A 25,885-nucleotide genomic window follows, 5' to 3' on the forward strand; every position below is an offset into this window, starting at 1 on the left:
GATGATATATTTCCCTCCTTACGGGAATAAATTACTTTACGATGTCGAAAGCTCGACTCTCTCTCTCTCTCTCTCTCTCTCTCTCTCTCCCGAATAGTAATGTTACAATACTCTCTGTCTGTCTGTAAGTCTCTGTCTGTAAGTCTCTCTCTCTCTCTCTCTCTCTCTCTCTCTCTCTCTCTCTCTCTCTCTCTCTCTAGAATAGAAATTTTGTAATTCTCTCTCTCTCTCTCTCTCTCTCTCTCTCTAGAATAGTAATTTTGCAACTCTCTCTCTCTCTCTCTCTCTCTCTCTCTCTCTCTCTCTCTCTCTCTCTGTCTCTCTCTCTCTCTAGAATAGAATAGAATAGAAATTTTGCAATTCTCTCTTCCCCCCTCTCTAGAACAGTAATTTTGCAATTCTCTCTCTCTCTCTCTCTCTCTCCCTTCTCTCTAGAATAGTAATTTTGCCATTCATTCTCTCTCTCTCTCTCTCTCTCTCTCTCTCTCTCTCTCTCTCTCTCTCTCTCTCTCTCTCTCTCTCTGCGATCGTCACTCAAAGGGTTTGATTTCGCTTCTGTCTCTTCATTCATAAAAAAGGGGCCTTCATGACTGCGGGAGGAAGATTATTGCAAATGGGGCGTTATCTGTCCTCCTCGAGATGCGAGCCCGAGAGAATTTTGCGCGTTGCAAACATCGATGACAAAAGGTCGAGTTTGTTTTCTTAAATCTTTATGTCTTTTCTCATTCTTTCATTTGTCTATGTCAGAGATGTCTATTTCTCTATCTATCTGTGTATGTATTTATGTATGTGTGTATATAATATACTGTATATATTTATTTATTATGTGTACACAAGTACATATATATGTGTGTATACACACAAAAAACACATACACATATACACATACATACATACTCGTATATGTATATATATATCTCTATATATATATTTATATAATATATGTATATATATAATATACATACATATGTATATACTGTATATATATAAATTTATATATTATATATATATTTATATATATATATTTTATATATATATTATATATACATATATATATAAATATATATACATATATATATATTTGTATATATATTATATATTTATGTGTTCATTATATATATACATATAAAACGGGAAGGATACAGTAATTAGCTTAATTAGCACATGCCAAGATTAGTGTGTGGAAGTAATTGCTTACCCAAACTGTAATAGCGGTCAAAAGTAGCATGATCCAGCCAAAAATATTCTTTTACACAATGTGATAGAGGCTAACCTTAAATAGATCAAACTAAATACATAAATTTCCGAGTTCTCAATGCAGAAAATATAATAATTATATATCCTGGAAATTGGTCTCGGAAGTAAAAATAAATATTTTAAATTATGAAATGGAAATATCTTTCTTCCATTCCAAAAATGAACGACAACTGAATGAAAAGGAGCCAGTTAAGGGGCTCAGTTTTCCTTTCAAAGCAATAAATCTCCAAGACAACGGTGGTCCAGAATGTATGCCTCGAGGTGTGCCTCAAAACAAAAGAATGCCCAGACTCATTACCAAAAAAGTACCATCCGATACGTTACTGGGCATCATCAAGAACTATGCAAACCTTGACAGATGGAATGGAATGGAATATAAAATCTAGGTCAAAGACCAAGCGCTATAGTACCTTCACATCAGCCGTGCATTTGGTGCCTAGCGCTGTCCCTTACAACGCTCCTGATTGGCTAGTGGTCAGCCAATCACTGCACTGGAAAATGGCCAGCCTGCAATCTCTCAAAGCTCCGGAGTGTAAAAATCTCCGCTCCGAGACCTGAGGGACATGCCTTTCAAAAGTTATAACTTTCATTAAACCTCAGTTTTACCCAAAGAATAGTAGTGTTTCCCAATTTCATCACTAAACATGTCAAGCCAATGGCTGAAGGATTATAATATATGAATTATTTACTTCAATAAACTTAATGGTAAGATATTTGATAGTGAAATAAACATGAAATTTTTAAAGATAAAATGTATTCTTTCATTCCTTACATGGCATTGCAGTGCATTCATCATTTATCGTCTTGTCTCAAAATTTCGTAGCTTAAATGTCATGGATGGCAATGCTACCTAAAAAGTATGGGTAGGGCTATCAATCAATATGAAAATAACAAGCAAGCGATTAAGAATATTACAATATGCAGGGATGCACGCAGACTATAGCATATATCACGGGCAACCAGCCAGCTCTTTACACATTCCTTAGGCCTACTTCTAGAGGAATCTCTTGCTTTCGCTTGTTGTTATTTGGGGCCATACTTGAATGACGCTTGTATGTCAGATCTTGCATTCAAGTTCAATAAACGAGCCTAGGATTATGTAATGACTCGTCTATGGCCGTCCGAATAAGAGGTAACTTCTCTAAACGGGTACGACCAGCTGCACTTGACAGTAGGCCTACGGTAGCACCCTATCAGGGGCCGCGATACGGAAAACAATTAAAATTAGTAATTATAGACTACATACATACGTAGATACATAGAAAAGTATGGTATGTGTGTGTAACTTTTTTTGTAGGGGAGCGAGGAGGCTCACAATATTAGAAGTGTAGCTGATTGCAGACGTCCATAGACGAGTCATTACATAATCCTGGCTCGTTTATTGAACTTGAATGCAAGATCTGACATACAAGCGTCATTCAAGTGTGGCCCCAAATAACAACAAGCGAAAGCAAGTGATTCCTCTAGAAGTAGGCCTAAGGAATGTGTAAAGAGCTGCTGGTTGCCCGTGATATATGCTATAGTCTGCGTGCATCCCTGCACATTTTAATATTCTTAATCGCTTGCTTGTTATTTTCATATTGATTGATAGCCCTACCCATACTTTTTAGGTAGCATTGCCATCCATGACATTTAAGCTACGAAATTTTATGAGACACAACACGATAAATGATGAATGCACTGCGATGCCATGTAAGGAATGAAAGAATACATTTTATCATTAAAAATTTCTTGTTTATTTCACTATCAAATATCTTACCATTAAGTTTATTGAAGTAAATAATTCATATATCATTATAATCCTTCAACCATTGGCTTGACATGTTTAGTGATGAAATTGGGAAACACTACTATTCTTTGGGTAAAACTGAGGTGTAATGAAAGTTATAACTTTTGAAAGACATGTTCTTCAGGTGTCGGAGCGGAGATGTTCACTGTCTGGAGCTTTGAGAGAGACTGCAGGCTGGCCATTTTCCAGTGCTGTGATTGGCTGACCACTAGCCAATCAGGAGCGTCGTAAGGGACGGCGCTGGGCACCAAATGCACGGCTGATGTGAATGTACTATAGGACCTAAGAGGTCATTCAGCGCTGAAAGGGAAACTGAGAAAAAAGCTTTGAAGGGCGTAACAGGAGGAAAACGTTGCAGTTGCACTATGTAAGAAAAAGAAAATGAACTCATGTACAGCCAAAGGTTGCAGCTAGGGGCAGAAGGGACGCTGCAAAGAACATAAGTAATGCTTACAACTGTTCCTTAACGGGGAACCTTGGCTGATGACCAATGTTTTACTGAAAGACACGAGGCACAAATACGTTTCTATCTGAAGTGTAACTTGACCTATGTCTTTGAGGAACAACTGCTTCATTTCAAATAACTAGCTTCTTTCTTTCTTGTTCCTAATTTTTCTTGTTTTCTCTATCCAGGCTCTCTTCTAAGAGTAATTTGTCTTCTAAATACAACCTGCCTGGTATTTTCAGAGTAGCTTGCCCCCTTTATTTTAAAATAAATTTGTTACTCTAAACTTTAAAGAATATCTTAGCTACTAGTTTTCAGAATAGTAACATCTTTTTTATGAATATTAGAGGGATGACGGTAATGATCTTGATAAGTTTATATAATAACAAGTAAAAATGAGCCGAAGTTTCTTCGGCGCAATCGAGTGTTTTGTACAGCGTATACTCAAGGCCACCGAAAAGTGATCTGTCTTTCGGTGGCCTCGGTATAAAGCTGTATGAGCCGCGGCCCATGAAACTTTAACCACGGCCCGGTGGTGGCCTGTCCTATATCGTTGTCAGGCGCACGATTATGGCCAACTTTCTCAAATAAAATAAAAACTACTGAGGCTAGAGGTCTGCAATTTGGTATGTTGATGATTGGAGGGTGGATGATCAACATACCAAATTGTAGCCCTCTAGCCTCAATAGTTTTTAAGCTCTGAGGGCGGACAGAAAAAAGTGCGGACGGACAGAAAGCCGGCACAACAGTTTTCTTTTCAGAAAACTAAAAATGAACATAAAAACAACAAATGCAGAATTATTCATCATTTATTAGTTTTTTCCCCTCTATACGTAACCAGCAAGCAAAACTTAATACCGTAGAGTGTGTGTAAATATTCTCTCTCTCTCTCTCTCTCTCTCTCTCTCTCTCTCTCTCTCTCTCTCTCTCTCTCTCTCTCTCCAAAAACTTGGTTGCACGCCAATTTCTGGACCTCTTTTCAAAAACTGGACAAAATAAAAGCAAGACATCGGGAATTCTCAAATGAAGGATTCCCTTTTTGGGGGTCATAATCTCTCTCTCTCTCTCTCTCTCTCTCTCTCTCTCTCTCTCTCTCTCTCTCTCTCTCTCTCTCTCTCTCAGCCATTACAAGTAGATTTAAAGGCAAGGGAAAAAAAATTAGAGGGATGAAGAGAAAAGTCGATTCATGGATGCCAAGAAAAGCACACAGGTGCCAGTTTCTCATTTATTTTCTTTTTCCACTATTTTTCTGATAGTAAATATGTTTGACATCCCTTGAGACACGTCTAAAAATGGCTTTTGCTTTAAAAGAATAATTACTTTAAAAATCAGCTATATAAAAAGTACAAATTATATTAATGAGATTATAAATTCCTTTGATTTGTTCTACAAAAAACGCAAAAGTAAGTATTCGACAACACTGTACAATACTGTAAAACGAAAGAGAGACAGATAGCCTAACATCAATATACTATACAAGCTAACAAGGCACTTCCACACACATTATATTTACATTATATATATATATATATATATATATATATATATATATATATATATATATATATATATATATATATATATATATATATATATATATATATATATATATATATATATATATATATATATATATATATATATATATATATATATAACATATATATATATATATACACATATACATATACATACATACGTATATATGTACATATAAATACACATAATGTATATATAAACGTATATATATAGTATATACATACATATACGTATATATACATACATGTATGTACATGTGTGTGTGCATACAGCACACACACAACACATACAGCTATGCAAGCAAACTGACCATATCTGTGCCAAAAAACAAACACTGTGGATCTGATCTCCCGAAAAAGCAAAACCCAAAGATGCCTCAAACAGAGTCCAGACATAAACAAACGCCAAACGAGAGCTTCCGGTAACAAAAGACGACAAGAAAGCGCACTGGGCACAATACCTCGAACCTCGACGAACCTGCACCGAAAGGGAACCCCCCAAAAAAATTGGCAGAAGATACGTGAAAATACAAAATGATTTAGAAGAAAATAAAGAGGATATTGATAAGCGCAAAGAAACAAATGATGAACGTATAAACAGATAAGAAGATAACATAATGAAATGAGCTTTTGAAATAAGAATAGGTGGGGATTAAAAGAAAAATCTTCATGACGTAATACCTTTGACATTCGCCACCTTAATAGACCCCTAGCTTGCCACCTCCTCCCCTACCCTCCGCCCACCCATCCCCCATCACTCCCACCCCACCGCCTACCATTCCCGAGGTGGGAGAGAGAAGTGGGAATAGAATTGAGCTGTAAAAGTGGCAAGATAAGTTAAGAGATAAATTACTCGAGAGAGAGAGAGAGAGAGAGAGAGAGAGAGAGAGAGAGAGAGAGAGAGAGAGAGAGCGAGCAGGAAGTCGGGTGTATCCATCAGGTCAGCTGTCAACCATCAGAGAGTTTAACCAACCTCCCGCGGAAAAGATGGGAGAGAGAGCAAACAAAAGGAATGTAAGGGAGATCCTTTTTTTTTACTTTTTCCTTTTCCCATCGTCTCTTGATTTATCTAGTCTTTCTTCTTCACTGTGGCTCCATCAGGTGGGTTTTTATATTTGCTGCGTTGTCTTTTTTTCCCAGTTTCCAAAGAATGAAGAGTTATTTTTAATGCTTTACTGAACTGAATTGAACTGCATATAGAATTTAGGCCAAAGGCCAAGCACTGGGACCAATGAGATCATTCAGTGATGAAACGGAAATTGACAGTGAAAGTTTTCATGAAAGGCGTAACAAGAGGAAAACTTCAAAGCAGCTGCACTATGAATCAGTTGTCAGGAGAGGGTGGAAAGCAAGATGGAAGAAAAAGAATATGAAAGGAGGTACTGTAAAAGGAACGAAAGGGGTTGCAGCTACGGCCGAAGGCACGCTGCAAAGAACCTTAAGTAATTCCTATAGTGCACCGCACGAGGTGCACTGACGGCACTATCCCCCTCTATCCGCAGCTTGTCTTCCATGTTGATTTTAAATAGACGCATATGGTTATTGCAACCATTAAATTGTTTGCATGTAAAAAAAACAATAACTAAAAGGATTATTATGAAATAAATTGTAAACAAATATATTGTAAGCAAACAAAAACGCCGTCTTCTTCTTAGAAAAATTTGTACGAAAACAATACTTGAAACATCTCTAAATGTAATCCTAGTCTTCCAATCTGACAAACTGAGAAGTGGCTGTTCAAATCTGAATCAACTTACATTCAATTCGTAAGATTTGAACGAAGGCTTCTGAACAACGTACAATAAGGATCACAAAAATACAATTGAAATATGTTCATTTATTTTTTATACTCGGTTACTGTTGTCCAGCTATATTTCGCGTCGTTGAAGAAAGACGTAGGGTACGATCGTCCTAATAGAAAGTTTCACAGTAGCAGAATGAAGTTCCTCTATATTTTCTTGTAAGTACCCATTTCATTCTTTGAACTAGTTAACCGTCCTCTCAGTTTCCTATACACGATTTTCACGATGACAGTAGCCAGTATACTTAAATTTTATCTATCTATCTATCTATCTTTTTATCTATCTATCTATCTGTAGACAGATAGATAGATATGAAAGTATTAATATATATACAGATATGTATTTTATTTATATATATATATATATAAAAACATATATACCAACGTATATACATGATATATATATACATATATATATACATAAATATACACATATATACATAATATGCATATACATATATATACATGTGTGTATATATATATATATATATATATATATATATATATATATATATATGTGTGTGTGTGTGTGTGTGTGTGTACATATACATACAAAACTGCACTCCATTGTTTTATTATTTAACCAAACCATCCTCCTCCGCTTGAGCTCCGTGACTTCCTGATTAGCGCAGAATGCAAACACCACTCCATCAAGGCACACTGCAAGCACACGATTCCACTAACGTTTAAATCTCCAAGAAAAATGTTGCTTTTACTAAATGGAACAACCTTAAAACGCCTTTCTCCTTTTGACCTTCGGCTGTCGGTAAGCGCAGTGTTTGGAACTGTCCCTTTTTTTCTGTTACTATTTCCAGAAACATTTGTGAGAACTAAACAAATGTGCATGTACATATACATACATATGTATATATATATATATATATATATATATATATATATATATATATATATATATATATATATATATATATATATATATATATATTGTTATATTCTGTGGCCGGTTGGGAGAATGAAACTGGATTTCTTTGTCAATTTCCTTAGGGGACAAACCCTAGCACTCAGAATATAAGCGATAAATGTAGTGAATAAACTGACTTACCTTGATATCACATCTACGTAAATAGAGAAGCGGAGGTTGCCTTTTTAAAAACCAGTCAATAACCTTAAACTGAATTTATTCACAAACAGAGCAATCAGGGAATAAATATGAAAGGGCTGACTGAGCAGCAAGCGAGCACATACAATGTGCAATAACAGCTAGACAATGCAAAGCAAATAACTGAATCTGAAAGGGCTACAGCCCTGAAATAGTTTGACACGCAAATGAATTTATGGCTTTTGAGACTGGTTGAATGATTTTGGGTAGTTAACGCAACATGTTTGCAAAGGGGGAACTGTGCCCAGTGCCCCTGGACCACTGAATCAGAAGACTCTTGCACGTGGCAACATGGCAGTTAAACGTCTAAGGCTATTAGGTTTACAAGGGCAGGAGCAGACCACTTGAAGAGCCAGATAACAGGATTCTGGAGGAGAATTCCAAGTTAGCATTCAAATCAAATGACTTTCTTTCACAAGAAATTACTTGTGCACAATGGAGGAATTTATCAATTAGATTTAATTAGCAGCTAGTAACACTGGAGGGAATGCTCTAATTATCATCATTAAACTAAGCTAATTTGAGGTTGGGACAAGACATGAGGGCCAAATGTGCATACTCGGCTGACTGGAAGCAAAGAGGCTTTGTTTTAGGAGAATGAAAAGTTGGAAATACTGAAAATGGAGAGAAATTCACAAGAAGAAAAAGATAACTGGCGGTCAATTGCTACTTCAGATGTACCTTACTGCATCTGTGCATGGAGCTCACTCGCAAAAGACGAATTTTAGCCGCAGAAGTCACGAAACCTTGCCAGTGTGGATAGAACAGGACCGCACTCAGTCCCTTAGGAGGAGTGTGTGTGCAGGCAGGGCGTGATGCATCTCCTATTCAGGTTCAATCTTGGGGGCACAAAGACATTGGTCAATCTGTAAGAGCAATTTCAGCCACCAGAAAGGTTGAATTGAAATAGGTCTTGTGGCTATGGCTACTAGGGTCAGCATAGCAGCCCACTTACAGTCCTAGCTAGCCCTTCTGTCGCTCACGGCTTTCTATCCCCTAAAAAATCATACGATGCTGGGGCTAAGAGGTCCGCATAGTCCCCCAAAATCAGGCGATATGGGATAGGGCTATGTAAGTTCACCCCCACCTGGTGGAGTCTCCTCCAGCTGCCATTAAATTTGATTTCATAGCTAATGGGCTGAAGGGACGAATTTTCTAAATAAGTGAAAGCTCCCCCCCTTTAAAAAGGCATTCACTCCCTTTCAGGAGTGAAGACCTTGGCTAAGTAAGTTATTTGTCTCGACTAGTCAGTTAGCCCCCCACTAAATGAGTTGTTCTTTTGCACTGCAACTAGTTAAAAGGACCTACCTAGCTGCTAGGAGGGGATACTGGTTTTGCTAACTTACTACAGCAGAGCCTAACGCCTATGCAAAGGTATCTACAGACTTCTGCTGGCTGTCTCTGATGACAAGGGAACTCTACTCCTAGGCAACGGGTACATGGTAAATGGGTCTTGTTGACATGGTCTACTACCCTATGGCCCTGGCACTAAATTAAATGACACTGACCTAACTAAATCCAATTAAGTACAGATTACACAATTCTTTACGGAATAACACATGCAATCATTTTGGACATGAGCAACCTGAAGGGTTAATTAAGTTAAGTGGACAGGGGTGTACCAGCTCGAGTACTGGATAGTTTTACCATGAGGTTATTATCAGGGTTAGTACTACTAGATTGCCTAGGGTGTTAGATGTTAGTCTACTTGGGCAGAGATCATGAAGGCTACCACCTCTGGGTAGGCGCTAGGATCACTCTGAGATGGAAAAGGCACTGTGCCAGTGGGACACGAGTGCCAAGGACAGCTTGTGGCTCTTATTGGTTAATTGGATCTCTTCCGCCCCTTCTTCTTCTTATGCAGGTTCCTCCAATTTCTGGCTACACCATTCCTAGGAGGTGACGAGGGCACTGACTCTGGGGAAAGGCCAGAAGTGCTGTCAGGAGCAGAACCAGGGGTAGTCCTAGGAGCTACGGGAAGGCTCCCAACTTCGGCTGCTGCGACAACCATTGTAAGGGTAGAACCAGCGTCTGCATCCCAGCCGGACAGTTCATGATCAATCAGAGAAGGTGCAATGTTAAGGTCGGCCAGAGGTTCATCCTTGGCAGATGAAAGTGATTGAGAAGAAGAAATGTCAGGGGTCGAAGGCTCACAATTTGCAATGATCAGTTCAGTGAGGGTTGGAGGATCTCCCATAGGAGGACCCGTGACATGATTTGGATCTGGCACTGGCACTAACTTGGGGCCGGGCACAGAGGTTAAAGTTAGTAGAGGTGCTATGTCCGAGATAGAAAGAGCTTGGCACTGCTCAGGGATATCAAGTGGCACTGGCAGTGAATTGGAATCAGGCATGGATGACGAGGGACCCGGGGGTGCAAAACCCCTCGGAGTACCTGAGGTAGGGTGAGACAGAGATTCCTGTCTTAGGTGGAGGGTAGAGCCTCTCGAAATGGTTCTCGGTCTGGTAGCTGCTGCATTTTGCTTGCTAGGGTACCTTGCCCAATTAGCGGAGTGCCCTGTTACATTACAGGTCTTACAGCGGTACCTGGCAATTTCCCTTCACTGTGAGGGAGGGAACTTTTGGTGGCTATCCTTTTGTGAGGATTGAGGATTGGGCCTGGAGTTCCACAAGGAGTGCCCCTTCCACTGAACACTTTGGTGAGTGGAAGGTAGGGCTGACAGTGGCACACCTTTCATGTTGGCAGTGTCCCGGTCAGGTGGTTTTGGAGTTAAGGCCTCCCTGGTGGAGGTAGCTAGGCGACAGAGTGGCACTGGGGAAGGACATCCCCAGAGGAGGTCCCGTCACAACAGGAACTCCACTCCGCGCCTGATTTTGTTCACCGCGCCAAGGAGGTGAGGTTGCATGCCCCAAGGGGTTGTCACCTGAAGCTCGACTGTGGGAATGGTCTTGGTCTGCTCCTCTATCCAAGTCATCGTCCACCTGGTCTTTTCATCAACAGTGGCACTAGCTGGCACTTGGGCCCAGTCAATCAGGCTAATATCTGAGCCAGGGTCTACCATAATTGGCAGGTTCACTGGTAAGCTAGAGCCATCCAGGGGTGCCACTGAGATGGACTGAATCTACACCTGCTCAGGGTGAGACATATTTGGTGGCACGGCCACGGGGGTCATGGTACTAATCAGGTTGATGTGCTTGTTAGAGGGGATATGCTTTGGGCAACCAGGATATCCAGCAGTATAGTGCCCTTGAGTTCCACAGTCTCGGTAGGGTTCCTTGGAATGGGTTGATTTCCCTATGGTGACTGTCTGCAGAGAAGTTTGAGAGGGCGTAGAGAGAGAGGAGTTCTGGTGGTTGGTAGTGGGCCGCCTATTGTTGCCCAACTTGTAGCAGCAATCAGATTCAGTGTACCCCATCCTCTTATAGCGGGTGCAAGTAGGCTTGCTAGGCAGCCCATTCTTCAGCAAGTCGAGCCTGAGAGGTACCAGGGTGGCACTATGCGTCAGTGAGACGTGCTATGGGACTGGTTGTAGGTTTCCCAGGAATCAGCCATATGGCAGGCTTCCATAAGTGTGGTGGGCTGCTTGTCACTGAGGTACACAGCAAGGGGCCCAGGCACATACTGGAAAAGATCCTCCAGCATGGTTCAATTGAATAAGCCCTCGAGGGTAGTGCACGACATGGAGTTGAACTGGCAGGTACCAGACTGGGTCTTGTGACAGGCCCATTCTGTCCAGGACCAGCTGACTTCCATGGCAAGACCTCAGCACTGCTGTCTCCATTTCTCTGGGGTTATTTCGTAGACTTTCGTGATGACCCTACGAATTTCGACCATGTTGCCTCTTTGACTCTTCTCCAGTGAGTGGAGGGCTGCCTTAGCTTTTCCTTCCATGTGCTTGGCTAGCACTAAGGCCCTCTTTGTCTTGGTAGTGTTGTAGTTTTCAAAGAGCTCCTCTATTTCCTCCAACCATGCTTCTGGCTCTTCCTCAGTCCACTTGAGGACTAGGGAATTAATGCTTGAGATCGGTGCAAGTGGTGCAGCAGGTGTGGGGTTGTAAGCTTGTTGGATCGCCACAGCTTCAGCACTTTCCTTTCTTGCCTCCTCCAGCTCGAGCTCCTTTTCTTTGAGAGCCAGCTCGCTTGCCTTGAGAGCTTGAGAGCTTTCCTTGAGGGCTAATTCATGCTGTCTTCTCCGTTCTTCTCTTGCATCTTCCAGCCACCTCTGTTCTTCTTCATACCTCCTCTGCTTCATTTCATAATTCCGCCGTTCCAATCTTTCTTCCTTCTCTTGCTTGGCCAAGTCACCCAGCTGTTCCTTGACCCACTTGGTGAGTTCTGGTCCCATGAGACCTACCTCCTTCCCCAGATCCATTAAGGATCTGTAATTGTCTGCTGTCATGGTTCTGGTAGGTAAGGGCGTCTAATTGGGTTGACTGGACGTACTTGGGAAGTGAGAAAGTGTCCCTTAGATTTGGGTGACACTTCAGTGGTGTGGCACCCTTCCAATAAGGTGGCACTGTGGTTGAGTGTGCTGCACAAAGGTCACACTGATGGAGCGATCCTGAGGTAATAATGATCCTATGGGCGGATACACTGGTAAAGTGGAAGTGATCCTAAAGGAGCAAAGGTCCTCATGGGCGGATACACTGTCATTGGCACTCTGCACCTCAGGTACAGGTGCAGTGGTTTATATGTGAGGACTATGTCTTGGTGGTGCTAGGGTGCCAGTGTGTTCCGGGGAACAACACTAAGAGGCAGTGCAACCAAACTGCACTGAAGGAAATGGCACTCTGCTCGAAGCAGAGTGTGAGTAATGAGTAAAAGGTTGAGTGGAAAGGTAAGCACTTCAGTAACTTAAGTCATTGGCAGTGCCTCAGATTAGAGGCACTGTGGGAGGGGAAACCCTTGGGCTTGCACTAGTGGGTGGCTAGTTCTAAGAACTAGTGGCTGCTCTCTGACATGAGGAAAGGGAGGTTTTGGGGTGTGCACTAAATGTGCGGTTTGGTGCTTGCGGTATATGCAAGTCTTGGATAATGGAACCCACTCGTGCACGACAGTTGATAACTGCTATTAAATGATTGTACATTCGCTATGTGAAACGCACGAGAGTTCACTCCACTGGCTGAAGCACTTAATGTGAAAATAGATATGGGAGACACTTCAATGAACACGGGCACGTATGTAAGTTCGCGCACTATGTTTGAATGGGTAAAAGGAAGAACTGATGGGGGATCAAAAAGATCAAAGTTTTGGATAAAAAAAATTTATTGTACTTGGCTTTATGAATTAGTGGGTTTATTTTCCAATACTCATTAACTGGTATGACTGTTTCCCTTGGTATAATGGGAGAATATTAGAGTTCTTTCTCTATCTTTCTCTCTGAGAGAGTATTTGTATGGGAACGTATTCGTTGCGTGATTTAATTTACTCTAATTCCTTCTTATGATAAATTATGTTTTGAAAAATTACGCAAAGTTTTTTTCTAAAAATGTACTTTTGGTATTTATGTAATTTAATACCTAGCTCCCATAATGATAAGTTATGTGGTGGGAAGGGTTTTCAAATTACGGTTTTACGTTAGGGGGCAAAAAGAAATGGAATTTCTTTCGGCTAATGACATGAGAAATGGAAGTGGGTATGCGGGAGAGAAACAGCTGATGGCTACTGGTATCGTCGATCAAGTGATACAACAATTGATGATATAAAATATAAGAAAAAGAACACAACTTTTCTGGCTGAATTATTGGTGCTGATATGCAGAATCGAATTATTTAACTTAAAATATCAATAATGCCTTTACTTTACTCAAAACATTAAATGTAAATCTGAGCTGGATATGATGGTCTTTGAATTGTGGGAGTGAGACGATGGAAGGCGCATGCGCCGAGCTGCTAGAGTTGTCACACGCATTTTAACAACACGAATTTTCGAACTACACTTCACTAACACAGGAATTGTACACTTCCTCTGCCGTAACTGTTTTCGAACAACACACTTAACTAACTGTTCACGGCTAACACATGCAATAAATCCATGGCAAAGCATTTCCTAATTCCTAACTGTCAGTCTTCTAGCATCACAACACAGCTACTATTCTTCTCACGACGAAAAATTTCGAGGGCAGTTATTCTGCATCGCTAAATCAATCAAGGACTTTTTTGCACTCTCGCCTTTATCCTCATGATATTCTAACTAAGACTTGTGCTGCCTATCGTTTCTTTTTTTAAGACACTTCAAATGAATTTACGGCTTTTGAGACTGGTTGAATGATTTTGGGTAGCTAGCGCAACATGTTTGCAAAGGGGGAACTGTGTCCAGTGGCCCTGGACTACTGAATCAGAAGACTCTTGCACGTGGCAACATGGCAGTTAAACATCTAAGGCTATTAGGTTTACAAGGGCAGGAGCAGACCACTCGAAGGACCAGATAACAGGATTCTGGAAGAGAATTCCAGGTTAGCATTCAAATCACACGACTTTCTCTCAAATGAAATTACTTATGCACGATGGAGGAATTTATCAATTAGATTTACTTGGCAGCTAGTAACACTATGGTGGGAATGCTCTAATTATTATCACTGAACTAAATTAATTTGAGCTTGGGACAAGTCATGACGGCCAAATGTGCGTGCTAGGCTGATTGGAAGAAAAGGGCTTTGTTTTAGGAGAATGAAAAGTTGGAAATACTGAAAATGGAGAGAAATTAAAACAAGAAAAAGATAACTGGCGGTCAATTGCTACTTCAGATGTACCTTATCGCATCTGTGCATGGAGCTCGCTTGCAAAACACAAATTTCGGCCGCAGAAGTCTTGAAACCTTGCCAGTGTGGATAGGAACAGGACCACACTCGGTCCCTTCGGAGGAGTGTGTGTGCAGGCAGGGCGCGAAGCATCTCCCATTCGGGTTCAATCTTGGGGGCATGAAGACATTGGTCGATCTGTAAGAGCAATTTCAGCCAGCAGAAAGGTCAAATTGAAATAGGTCTTCTGGCTAAGACAACTAGGGTCAGCATAGCAGCCCACTTACGGTCCTAGCTAGCCCTTCTGTTCCTAACGGCTTTCTAACCCCCCCAAAAAATCACACGATGCTGGGGCTAAGAGGTCCGCATAGTTCCCCAAAATCAGGCGATATGGGGGTAGGCCTACATAAGTTCACCCCCCCTAGTGGAGTCTCCTCCAGCTGCCATTAAATTTAATTTCCGAGCTAACGGGCTGAAGGGACGAATTTTCTAAATACGTGAAAATATATATATATATATATATATATATATATATATATATATATATATATATATATATATATATATATATATATATATATATATATATATATATATATATACTGTGTATACTGTATATATATATGTATAAGATTTAATGATGAATAATATTGCCAAGACTGGGCTAAGCTAAGATTTCCAAGTAGCTAGCCCAATTACCAAGACTATATATATATATATATATATATATATATATATATATATATATATATATATATATATATATATATATATATATATATATATATATATATATATATATACATATATATATATATATATATACATATATATATATATATATATATATATATATATATATATATATACATATATATATATATATATATATATATATATATATATATACATATATATATATACATATATATATATACATATATATATATATATATATATATATACATATATATATATATATATATATATATATATATATATATATATATATATATATATATATATATATATATATATATATATATATATATATATATATATATATATATATATATATATATATATATATATATATATATATATATATATATATATATATATATATATATATATATATATATATATATATATATATATATATACATATATATATATATATATATATATATATACATATATATATATATATATATATATATATATATATATATATATATATACATATATATATACATATATATATATATATATATATATATATATATATATATATATATATATATATATATATATATATATATATATATATATATATATATCTCTATATATATCTATATATATATATATATATATATATCTATATATATATATATATATATATATATATATATATATATATATATATATATATATATATATATATATATATATATATATATATATATATATATATATATATATATATATAGTCATCTTACAACTCTCTCTCTCTCTCTCTCTCTCTCATAGTCGTATCATATTATAGCTCTCTCTCTCTCTCTCTCTCTCTCGCCAAATGGTAATTTTGCAATTCTCTTTCCCAGTGTCTAACTCGAGTAGTATTATGTTGCAATACTCTCTATATATATATATATATATATATTATATATATATATATCTACAAACACTAAGCTACACATGTCGTTTAATATCCAATTCGCGCTACTTCGGGAATATCACCGAAGGGGAATTAAAAGTGATAAATGGATTGGTAGGCTCGAACACGGGACCCTTTCCCTACCTCTAGTTGGAAAGTTTTCCTCGATGGCGTTAACTTTCTTTTAGAATATCTTAAACACAAGTGTTTTCTTTCTAAGATAAAAGTTTTTAACAGCCTTAATAATCTTTGCATATATCGCGTGCTTAATACACTAATAACAAAGTTGTTAGTCAAATGTTACGAAATACAAAAACGTATCTACTGGCCACACATCCATAATGCATTTGGCGTTTCCCTCTGATAAAAGGTCGAGCTATAAATACACTCTTTTGGGCGTGGATGAGGTCTGAGAGAGAGAGAGAGAGAGAGAGAGAGAGTATTGCAACATTACTATTCGAGAGAGACACTGGGAAAGAGAATTGCAAAATTACCACGGGCGAGAGAGAGAGAGAGAGAGTGGTATTGCGATACGACTATGAGAGAGAGAGAGAGAGAGAGAGAGAGAGAGAGAGAGAGAGAGAGAGTGTTGCAAGATGACTATTCGAGGGAGAGAAAGAGAGAGAGAGTATTGCAATATTACTATTCGAGAGAGACGTGGAGAAGCAAAGAGAATTGCAAAATTACCACGAGAGAGAGAGAGAGAGAGAGAGAGAGAGAGAGAGAGAGAGAGAGAGAGAGAGATTATTATAATAGGACTATTCTAGAGAGAGAGAGATAATTGCAAAATTACCGCGAGAGAGAGACAGAGGGAGAGAGAGAGTGTGTGTTAGAGAGAGGACATTATAATATGACTATTCTAGAGAGAGATAATTGTAAAATTACCACGAGGAGAGAGAGAGAGAGAGTGACTATTTGAGAGAGAGACTATTTAGAGACTATTTGAGAGAGAGAGAGAGAGAGAGAGAGAGAGAGAGAGAGAGAGTGGGTATTGCAATATGACTATTCTAGAGAGAGAGAGAGTATTGCAATATGACTATTTGAGAGAGAGAGAGAGAGAGAGAGAGAGAGAGAGAGAGAGAGAGAGAGAGAGAGAGAGAGTGAGTGGTATTGCAATATGACTATTTGAGAGAGACAGAGAGGGGGAGAGGGAGAGAGAGAGACAGAGAGTGGTATTGCAATATGACTATTCGACAGACAGACAGACAGAGAGAATATTGGAATATGACTATGAGAGAGAGAGAGAGAGAGAGAGAGAGAGAGAGAGAGAGAGAGAGAGAGAGAGGGGGAATGGGAATTTGGAGAGGAAGGGATATTTTGGAAATTCGGGGCAAATCTATCAAATATCTATAAATTCAATGTTACTCCTTTTCAAAATAAAAAAAAAACACACACACACACACACACACACTTTATATTTAGTACGGATGTTTCGCCGCCAAAAAATATTCATACTTTTTTGCTGTTCAGTCATTAACGTCAAGTATCTTAAGGTAATATACAAAAAGGTTTATTTCGGATAACGGTCTTCGTACTACCTTCCATGACGTGTAATATAATACGAACTGCTAAGCCTAAACTGAATGATTTTGCGTCATTCTGAACACCTTTTTGCGTCATTATGGATGCTTTTTGCGTCAATCTTAACGCTTTTTGTGTCACTTCTGGGCGCTTTTTACGTCATTCGGGACGCTTTTTGCACCATTTCTGGAAGCTTTTTACGTCACTTCTGGACACTTTTTGTGTCATTCGGGAAGCTTTCTACATCATTCGGGACGCTTTATGCGTGAATCTGAACGTTTTTTGCGTGCGTTATTCGGGACGTTCTACGGCATTGTGGACGCTTTTGGCGTCATTCGGGATGCTTTCTGCGTCATTCTGGAAGCTTTCTGCGTCATTCTGAACGTTTTTGCGTCGTTCGGGACTCTTTCTGCGCCGCTTCTGAAAGTCTTTGCCTCAATCTGAACGTTTTTACGTCAATTCTGAACGCTTTCTGCGTCATTCCAAACGTTTTTGCGTCACTACTGAACACTTTTTGCGTCGCTTCTGAACGCTTTTTGCGTCACTTCTGAACGCTTTTTGAGTCACTTCTGGAGACTTTTGCGTCTCTTCTGGACGCTCACTTCTGGAGGCTTTTGCGTCACTTCTGAACGACTTTTTTGCGTATCTTTTCTGGACCCTTTTTGCTCACCCCTTGCTTTTTGCGTCATTTCTAGGCGCTTTTGGCGTCATTCGGGACGCTTTCTGCGTCATTCGAACGCTTTTTCCGTCATTTCTGAACGCTTTTCGCGTCACTACTGAACGTTTTTGCGTCAATTCTGAACGCTCTTTGCGTTCACTTCTGGACGCACACAACTCTTGACATGTCATCAAGCATGAAGAATCGTCGAGTGTCTAAAAATATGGAAACAACAAAAAACTGAAAAAAGAAAAAAAAATTGAGTGAAATAAAAACAAAACGAGAAACTACGTCCCGTGAATTTAAATGACTGTCCCCAACTGCCCAGCAAAACTGACATTTTACATTTTGTTCTTTCAGCAATTAGCAGGGCATGAATAACATTCTGAACGGACGATAATAATATGACCCCACTTTTTTGGAATATATACAACTTAGGCCGAAGGCCAAGCGCTTGGACCTATGAGGTCATTCATCGCTAAAAGGAAAATTGACAGTAAAAGGTTTAAAAGGGGTAACAGGAGGAAAACCTCGCAGTTGCACTATGAAACAATTGTTAGAAGAGGATGGAAAGTCAGATGGAAGAAAGAATATGAACGGAGGTAATGGGCCGAAGGGACGCTGCAAAGAACCTTAGGCAATGCCTACAGTGCACCACGTGATGCACTGATGGCACTATCCCCCTCGGAGCCCCACTTTTTTGGGGGAAGGCAAACTAGTCCGCCTGCGTTCTTCCTCTTCCGCTGTCACCAGCTGTCTAATAATCTCTCTGCAACATTCTCTTTCGTAGCTTGCACTAATAAAAGAAGCGGGGGGCTGACAGCCTACATGATAAGCCCGTCCCGTCTCTTCCCCATTCCCCTTCCCCTCCCCTTCCCCTCCCATGGACTAAGAGTTCCCAAGTCCATTAAAAGTGCGCCCCCTTTTGCTTTTAAAAAGAGATCTTGGGAATCTAAGTTAAGACGCGACTACACAAAAAGAGGAAAAAGAGAAAAAAACTGGTCGGACAGCAGCCTCCAAATATAGCTTTTGGTGCAACTTTCCACTCGAAAAGTAGCAGACAGGAAAACCGCAAGACAAGAGGGTAACTGGTTGCATAAATATGTGCGGAAAGATGGTAATTGACGTCTTCATCGTGGTTAAATTAAAAAATTCCTTGGCTGACAGAATAATGCAGATACGAGCACTTTCAGTGAAACTTAAACCTTGTTATTGTGCCCCTGACTAAATGAACTAATTCTTGCCCGACAGAATGACGCAGATCCGAATTGAATTGAATATAGAATTTAGGTCAAAGGCCAAGCAAGTGTGACCTATGAGGTTATTCACCGCTGAAACGGAAATTGACGGTAAAAGGTTTGAAAGGTGTAGCAGGAGGAAAACCTCGCAGTTGCACTAAGAAACAATTGTTAGGAGAGGGTGGAAAGCGAGATGGAAGAAAGAGAATATGAAAGGAGGTACAGTAAAAGGATCGAAAGGGGTTGTAGCTAAGGGCCGAAGTGCCGCTGCAAAGAACCTTAAGTAATGCCTACAGTGCACCGCATGAGAGGCACTGACGACACGAACCCCCTACTGGGATGATGCAGATACGAACACTTTCAGCGATATAAATATTATGACTGTGGTACTGACCTTTAAAGAAAGGGCACTGCAATGTATATTTGCTGGTAAATTATGAGCTTGGAAAAAATTCATATTTATGCTTCGTGTCACAGATCAAGACTTTGCACCTCGTCAACTGCTGACATAAAAACAATCAGAAGCACCGGTTTAACAATTTTCTGTTTCAAGTATTAGAAATGAGACGGAAAACATGACTTAAGTTGATGTTCTCTATTACCCATTCAAAGATTATTATAAAATTATGATGATGTTTATACCATTCAAAATGTCGAATTTCACAATTTCCCCGTCCAAAATTAATTCTAAATTGAATCCCTTTGGCGCGGAAAACTCTGATGTTTTGAAAAGTTCCAAATATATGACTAACCAGTAGCAACCCACTGTAAACCTATAAGGGTAAACCCTGCTTAAATTCAAGTCTGCGCGGCACACTGTATAGAGTGCTAAGGGTTCTTAGCGTAGACTCTCTCCTGCCTTCAACTGCACTGCTTTCTGCCTGTTACTTTTGTCTCTTCCCCCTTGGGTGTCCAACTTCTTTACTTTTACTTTACTCCAAGTCGTACTTACCATTTCAAGACAAATCCCTCAGGGTAGCCTCACATTAGTCTCTCAAATTGTTATTATTATGATTATTAACTGATATTCTTAAACTAGATTTAACACTGAACTCGACCTTAATATTCTGTATCCTTCAAATGATTTGGCTGTTTTTCTGCACCAGACACAAACCTTCAATGCCGAGATTAATGGAAAAGGCCAAATAGCGGCCCATGTTTACATTCTTCCTTCCCTGTTCCAGGGAAAATCCCCTCCAGAATGGGGAAATTTCCCCTACCCTAAGGAATTCCCGCCCCTAGCACGCCTTAACGCCTTCACCGAGAGGCTGATCTTTCGAGCGCTGGAGTAAGCGTGACAAATGCCTGAGCGTTGAGTCTAAAATATGGCAGCTTTCCATCAGCACGAAAAGAGGCATCTTCGTCTGCCAACAATACTCCTGATTAAACAATGCTAGACGACATGAGTATGCACAAGTCCTCTTGAGACTTCTTATAATCATTCTTCTTCTTCTTCTTCTTCTTCTTCTTCTTCTTCTTCTTCTTCTTCTTCTTCTTCTTCTTTTTCTTCTTCTTCTTAGAGCGATTTGTTACAGCTCGACTTCGTTCCCTGTTTGGTGGTACGTTCGTCTTGAGCTTCGGGAGTTTTTTGGTATTGTTTCTCGTTTTAAATATGTAATCCTACCGTGAATAATTGAGCAAGGATACTTTTATTACAACGAGAATTTCTTGGTATTGTTTCTCGTATTTTTTCTCGTTTTAAGTACATAGGCCTACTGTGAAGAAATGAACAAGGGATAGTTTTATTACAACGAAAATTTCTTGGTATTGTTTCTTGTATTTAAATACATACTCCGTGAATAAATGAACAATGGCAGGTTTTGTTTTCAAAATCGTCTTTTCTACTCTTGAAAACACTGTTGCAAAGACTAGAAACAAAAGACTGAGCTAGCGCCAGACTCTCCTGATAACTGCCAATCGAACAGAGATATTCAGGCAAATAAAAAAATACAGTAAAAAATATGCAATTGCATTACATATGCTACGTAAAAGAGACCAAATTAAGCGGAGTAAATAACTAAAACATGCACTCGGGAACCTTAACAGAGTAAAAGCATAAACTTTAAACCCTGCTACTCAATAGATAAGAACGCTTTCCACAAACCATACCGCGAAAGAGCGTAATTTCCTAGCATTCCAAAACTCGCTTTTCCCACCCAGCGCCTGCATTCATTACCGTCCGTCCCACGCGCGAGGTCCATTGTGTATACAACAGCTTTTAATATTCTTCCCCCAAAGGCCGAGATTTCTCGGGGCGTTTGGCGTAATTACCCCGCATTCAGGGGCGTCGCAGCTCGCAGCGAAACTAATTAAATCAAAGTCCGATTTCGAAAGAAGGACTCGTCGTCCCCGTCAGTCCGTCGAAAGACAGAAGAAGAAGAAGAAGAAGAAGAAGAAGAAGAAGAAGAAGAAGAAGAAGAAGAAGCGACACCTACGTGTTTTCTCCAAGACAATGACGATAGTCGAGGTGCTGAAATAAAACAAGCTTAAAGACAATGAAGGAAGGGCCGAGTGAAGGGCGCGCAATTGAAGCAGAAGGAAGGACAAAGGGACATCACTAAACAGGAGGCGCAGAAGAGGCAGGTACGTGTTTCTGGAAACAAGTGAAATAATCATGGCGTTTGATCGCAGAGAAAAAAAATCAGCCCATTAAGAAGGGACGTAATTATGGAGAGGAAAAGATGCATCTAAGGAGAGAGAGAGAGAGAGAGAGAGAGAGAGAGAGAGAGAGAGAGAGAGAGAGAGAGAGAGAGATGAATGTGTGACCTACAATGAGATATCGACTTATATCAAATTAGGTTTTGGTTCCAATTCTGAGGAGACCCTCAGGCGAAGAAGGAATGTGTGCACGGGAACACTTCGGCAGAAAGACAAACAGGCCGACAGACGGGGTGTGAAACAGACAGACAGACAGACAAGACATTAGCACCACGAGGCTTCAGCCCAAGATGTGGACACAGTGTTAGTCCAAAATTAGCTTCCCCACACAGAGAGAGAGAGAGAGAGAGAGAGAGAGAGAGAGAGAGAGAGAGAGAGAGAGAGAGAAGACAATAGACATTATTTTAGGAAAGCAGTCCCGACAGAAGAATAATATTATCACTAAGAAGAAAGAACTGGTAGAGCTTTTTTATATTCTTGAAATATTTACATTATGAATATGCCCTTTTCTTTTTATTTTCCTTAGTCAGTTTCAGCTTAAGAAGACATATATAGCAAGTAGAGAAGATTAAGGATTTATTTACTCAATTTCGTGTCAAATTCTCTCAAACTAAGACTGACAGCACTTTCGTTCAGTGTGCCAAACTGAACGAAAAAAAATATGTGTAATACAAGAACTACAGATAAACTCAAACAGAAATAAAATACATTTACTTACATTCTGCGTTTCACATGTAACACATTTCACATTTATTGTTCCACACAAGGGCCTAAACTCCTTGTTTATGACCTGAATTCCCATCCAGGAACGTTGGTATTTGTTTGGTCTGCCTGCCCGTATGGGTGTAAGGAGGAGGTTGGAGGTAAGCGTGGTGGGGTTGGAAGAGGAAGGGGGAGGGGGAAGTTTCTTAAGCTAGGTTCCTGAAACTGTTAAGGAAAACTGAATGCTTGTACCGTGTCATATATGGATAGCCGAGGTGCTATTGTTAAAATTTCTCTCTCTCTCTCTCTCTCTCTCTCTCTCTCTCTCTCTCTCTCTCTCTCTCTCTCTCTCTCTCTCGGATAAGGAAACTGAATGGGACACATTTTTCACGATTGCGAGTCCGGCGAAATTCATTACTTAATTGCATCCAAAAACAAGCGTCCACAATTTATAATGTAAGAAGAATTTATGAGAGCCGTGTATCACACGTTAAGACATTACGGCCTTTTTTTCCATCATACATATAAACAAAATACTCTTGTATATATATATATATACATATTTATATACACTATTTCCCCTTTACCAGGATTTACTGCCGCCCAAGCAATTACCTCTTCTAAATCAGCTGGCAAAAATGCTTTCCTGCAACGAAAAATATGACAAATTCCCAGAATTTATTGATAAACTTTTTTCTGATGCCATACTTCCTTTAAATGAATAAACAGACTAAGTATGAAGTGCGCAAGACTCATCCATTCCATTTGAATTTAGACTAAGAATGTTTTAGAGAGAGAGAGAGAGAGAGAGAGAGAGAGAGAGAGATTATGCGAGTACGGTTTAGTGAATTAACGGTTTCTGAGAAACAACAAATTATCATTACAAAATTATCATCTATTTACTCGCATGAGAGAGAGAGAGAGAGAGAGAGAGAGAGAGAGAGAGAGAGAGAGAGAGAGAGAGAGAGAGAGAGAGAGAATGTGGGTAGGGTTCTGCGAGTGAGTGTCAATACTTTTAGGCACAGAATTATGAAATGGTTTTAAACGCCACTTCAAAACTAGCAGCAGTCTTAACACCAAGGGCAAATGGGTCTGCCCTGTTCCATACACACTATATTTCATTATCCTTTCCTCCCACACTTAACCTACACTCCCATAGCCTTCCATCTACCCTTCTCTGTGTCTTATGAACGAAGATGATTTTAATATGCGTTCCCCATAGAGGGCAATCTCAGCTTCCCATTGAGAAATAACGTAGTTGTAAAATCAGCTGTACATTGAAAAAACAGGTTTGTGAATGGTACACAATACAAACTATCTAAATCACAGCTGTATTTTTTTAAATAAATTTTAAAAATCTTACCATCCACACAGGAGCAGTTACTAGCCTTGCCAGCTGCGTCGTAAATCACGCCCTGATCGGAGGATGTCTTCAGTCCTGAATACTCGACCCTCTCCGTGATGAAGGAATACAGGGGGTCCTTCTGCGAGACCAAGGTCGTTCCCATGTCGAGACTTTCACGTTTCCTGTGGGTTTCGAAGGACGAAGGGAGCAATTAGTACCCATTTCGGTGAGAGAGAGAGAGAGAGAGAGAGAGAGAGAGAGAGAGAGAGAGAGAGAGAGACGGACAAAAAGAATAGTAAGATTATTGAGTGTGTTACTTTAGGACGACCTCAGAAAGTATCTATGGCAGTGATTCTTAAACTTGGGGGCGCCAGAAGCTTCCAAGGGGTGCGCGGCGCAAGCAAGTTGCCAGATGGTGCCTAATATTTTTTCAATTTGTGATGTTAATTTCAAAATTGCCAAAAACATTATCACTGCTTCCGTATGTTTGCTAATTATTCTCTCAAAACATGCCAAAAATTCAAATATATATGTCAAATTTCATTTCAAATCTTGTTTATGAATTGTCTTTTATTGTTATGATAAGTATAATAGTATACAAATAGACAACATATTGTTTATAGTTTATATTTGACCAAAATTTCATGGGTTGATCTATACATAATGCAGAGGGGGGGCGAGGCAAAAAAGTTTAAGAACCACTGATCTATGGGATGCCCATCTTGCGGGAAACTCTACGGATACGTCTCTCCATATTTCATTTTCGAAATTCATCTATCGGATGCTAAAGAAGTACGGAAACTCTACGGAATCTTCTGTTAGTATTTCACTTACCAACGAAATTAATCCATAGGATGTCCTCCATGTCCAGGAAACTACATTTACTTCCTGTTATATGTACAATAAAATTACTAAACCTCTTCCAGCTTCTGTACCGTTGCCCTTGAAGGAAAGAGACTTGCACGTACTGTGCTACTGTCATTTTATTTAACCGAACTTGTTTCAAGAGGTTTACCTCCTTTTAATAATTTGAATAATCATTATACCGCAAATATAACATACCAGAAGTTTTGTTATGTTTTTGTTATTACACTGATTTAATTTTGAAGCTTAGGCTTACAAGTGTACGAATTACCTTCCTAGAAATGAAATGACAAAGAAAGCAGCAGAGTATTATATATGTTCATAAATACTTAGAAACCCAAATCTTCAAGTCCGTAACTGTACCAGTAAAGGCCCTGAAAAACAATCTCTTAAAAAAGCAGTAACTAAGATACCATAATTTAAGGATGTTAAGTCTGAACATTACGTCAATTTTCCTGCAGGAAATATTGCATCCACAGTCTAAAAAAAAAAAAAAGAATTAACTGCTCCCCAAAAGCTGGGAAAGTTAACACTATTAAGTGCAGGTGTCCCTGAAAGGCTGGACACATGGACCAATTATTCCCTTACAAACT

At 39.3% G+C, this 25,885-nt stretch overlaps 1 protein-coding gene across 1 annotated transcript in view; it reads right to left on the reverse strand.

Moving 5' to 3' along the window:
- Positions 1 to 25,885, reverse strand: part of LOC136829514 (uncharacterized) — a 602,709-nt gene that overhangs the window by 438,846 nt on the left and 137,978 nt on the right. Inside the window, exon 7 of the mRNA XM_067088310.1 lies at positions 24,447 to 24,610. Within this exon, the coding sequence (XP_066944411.1) occupies positions 24,447 to 24,610 (164 nt within the window). The remainder of the gene's footprint in view (positions 1 to 24,446; positions 24,611 to 25,885) is intronic.

Source organism: Macrobrachium rosenbergii, chromosome 44, assembly GCF_040412425.1.
Source record: "Macrobrachium rosenbergii isolate ZJJX-2024 chromosome 44, ASM4041242v1, whole genome shotgun sequence".
Classification (NCBI taxonomy): domain Eukaryota; kingdom Metazoa; phylum Arthropoda; class Malacostraca; order Decapoda; family Palaemonidae; genus Macrobrachium; species Macrobrachium rosenbergii.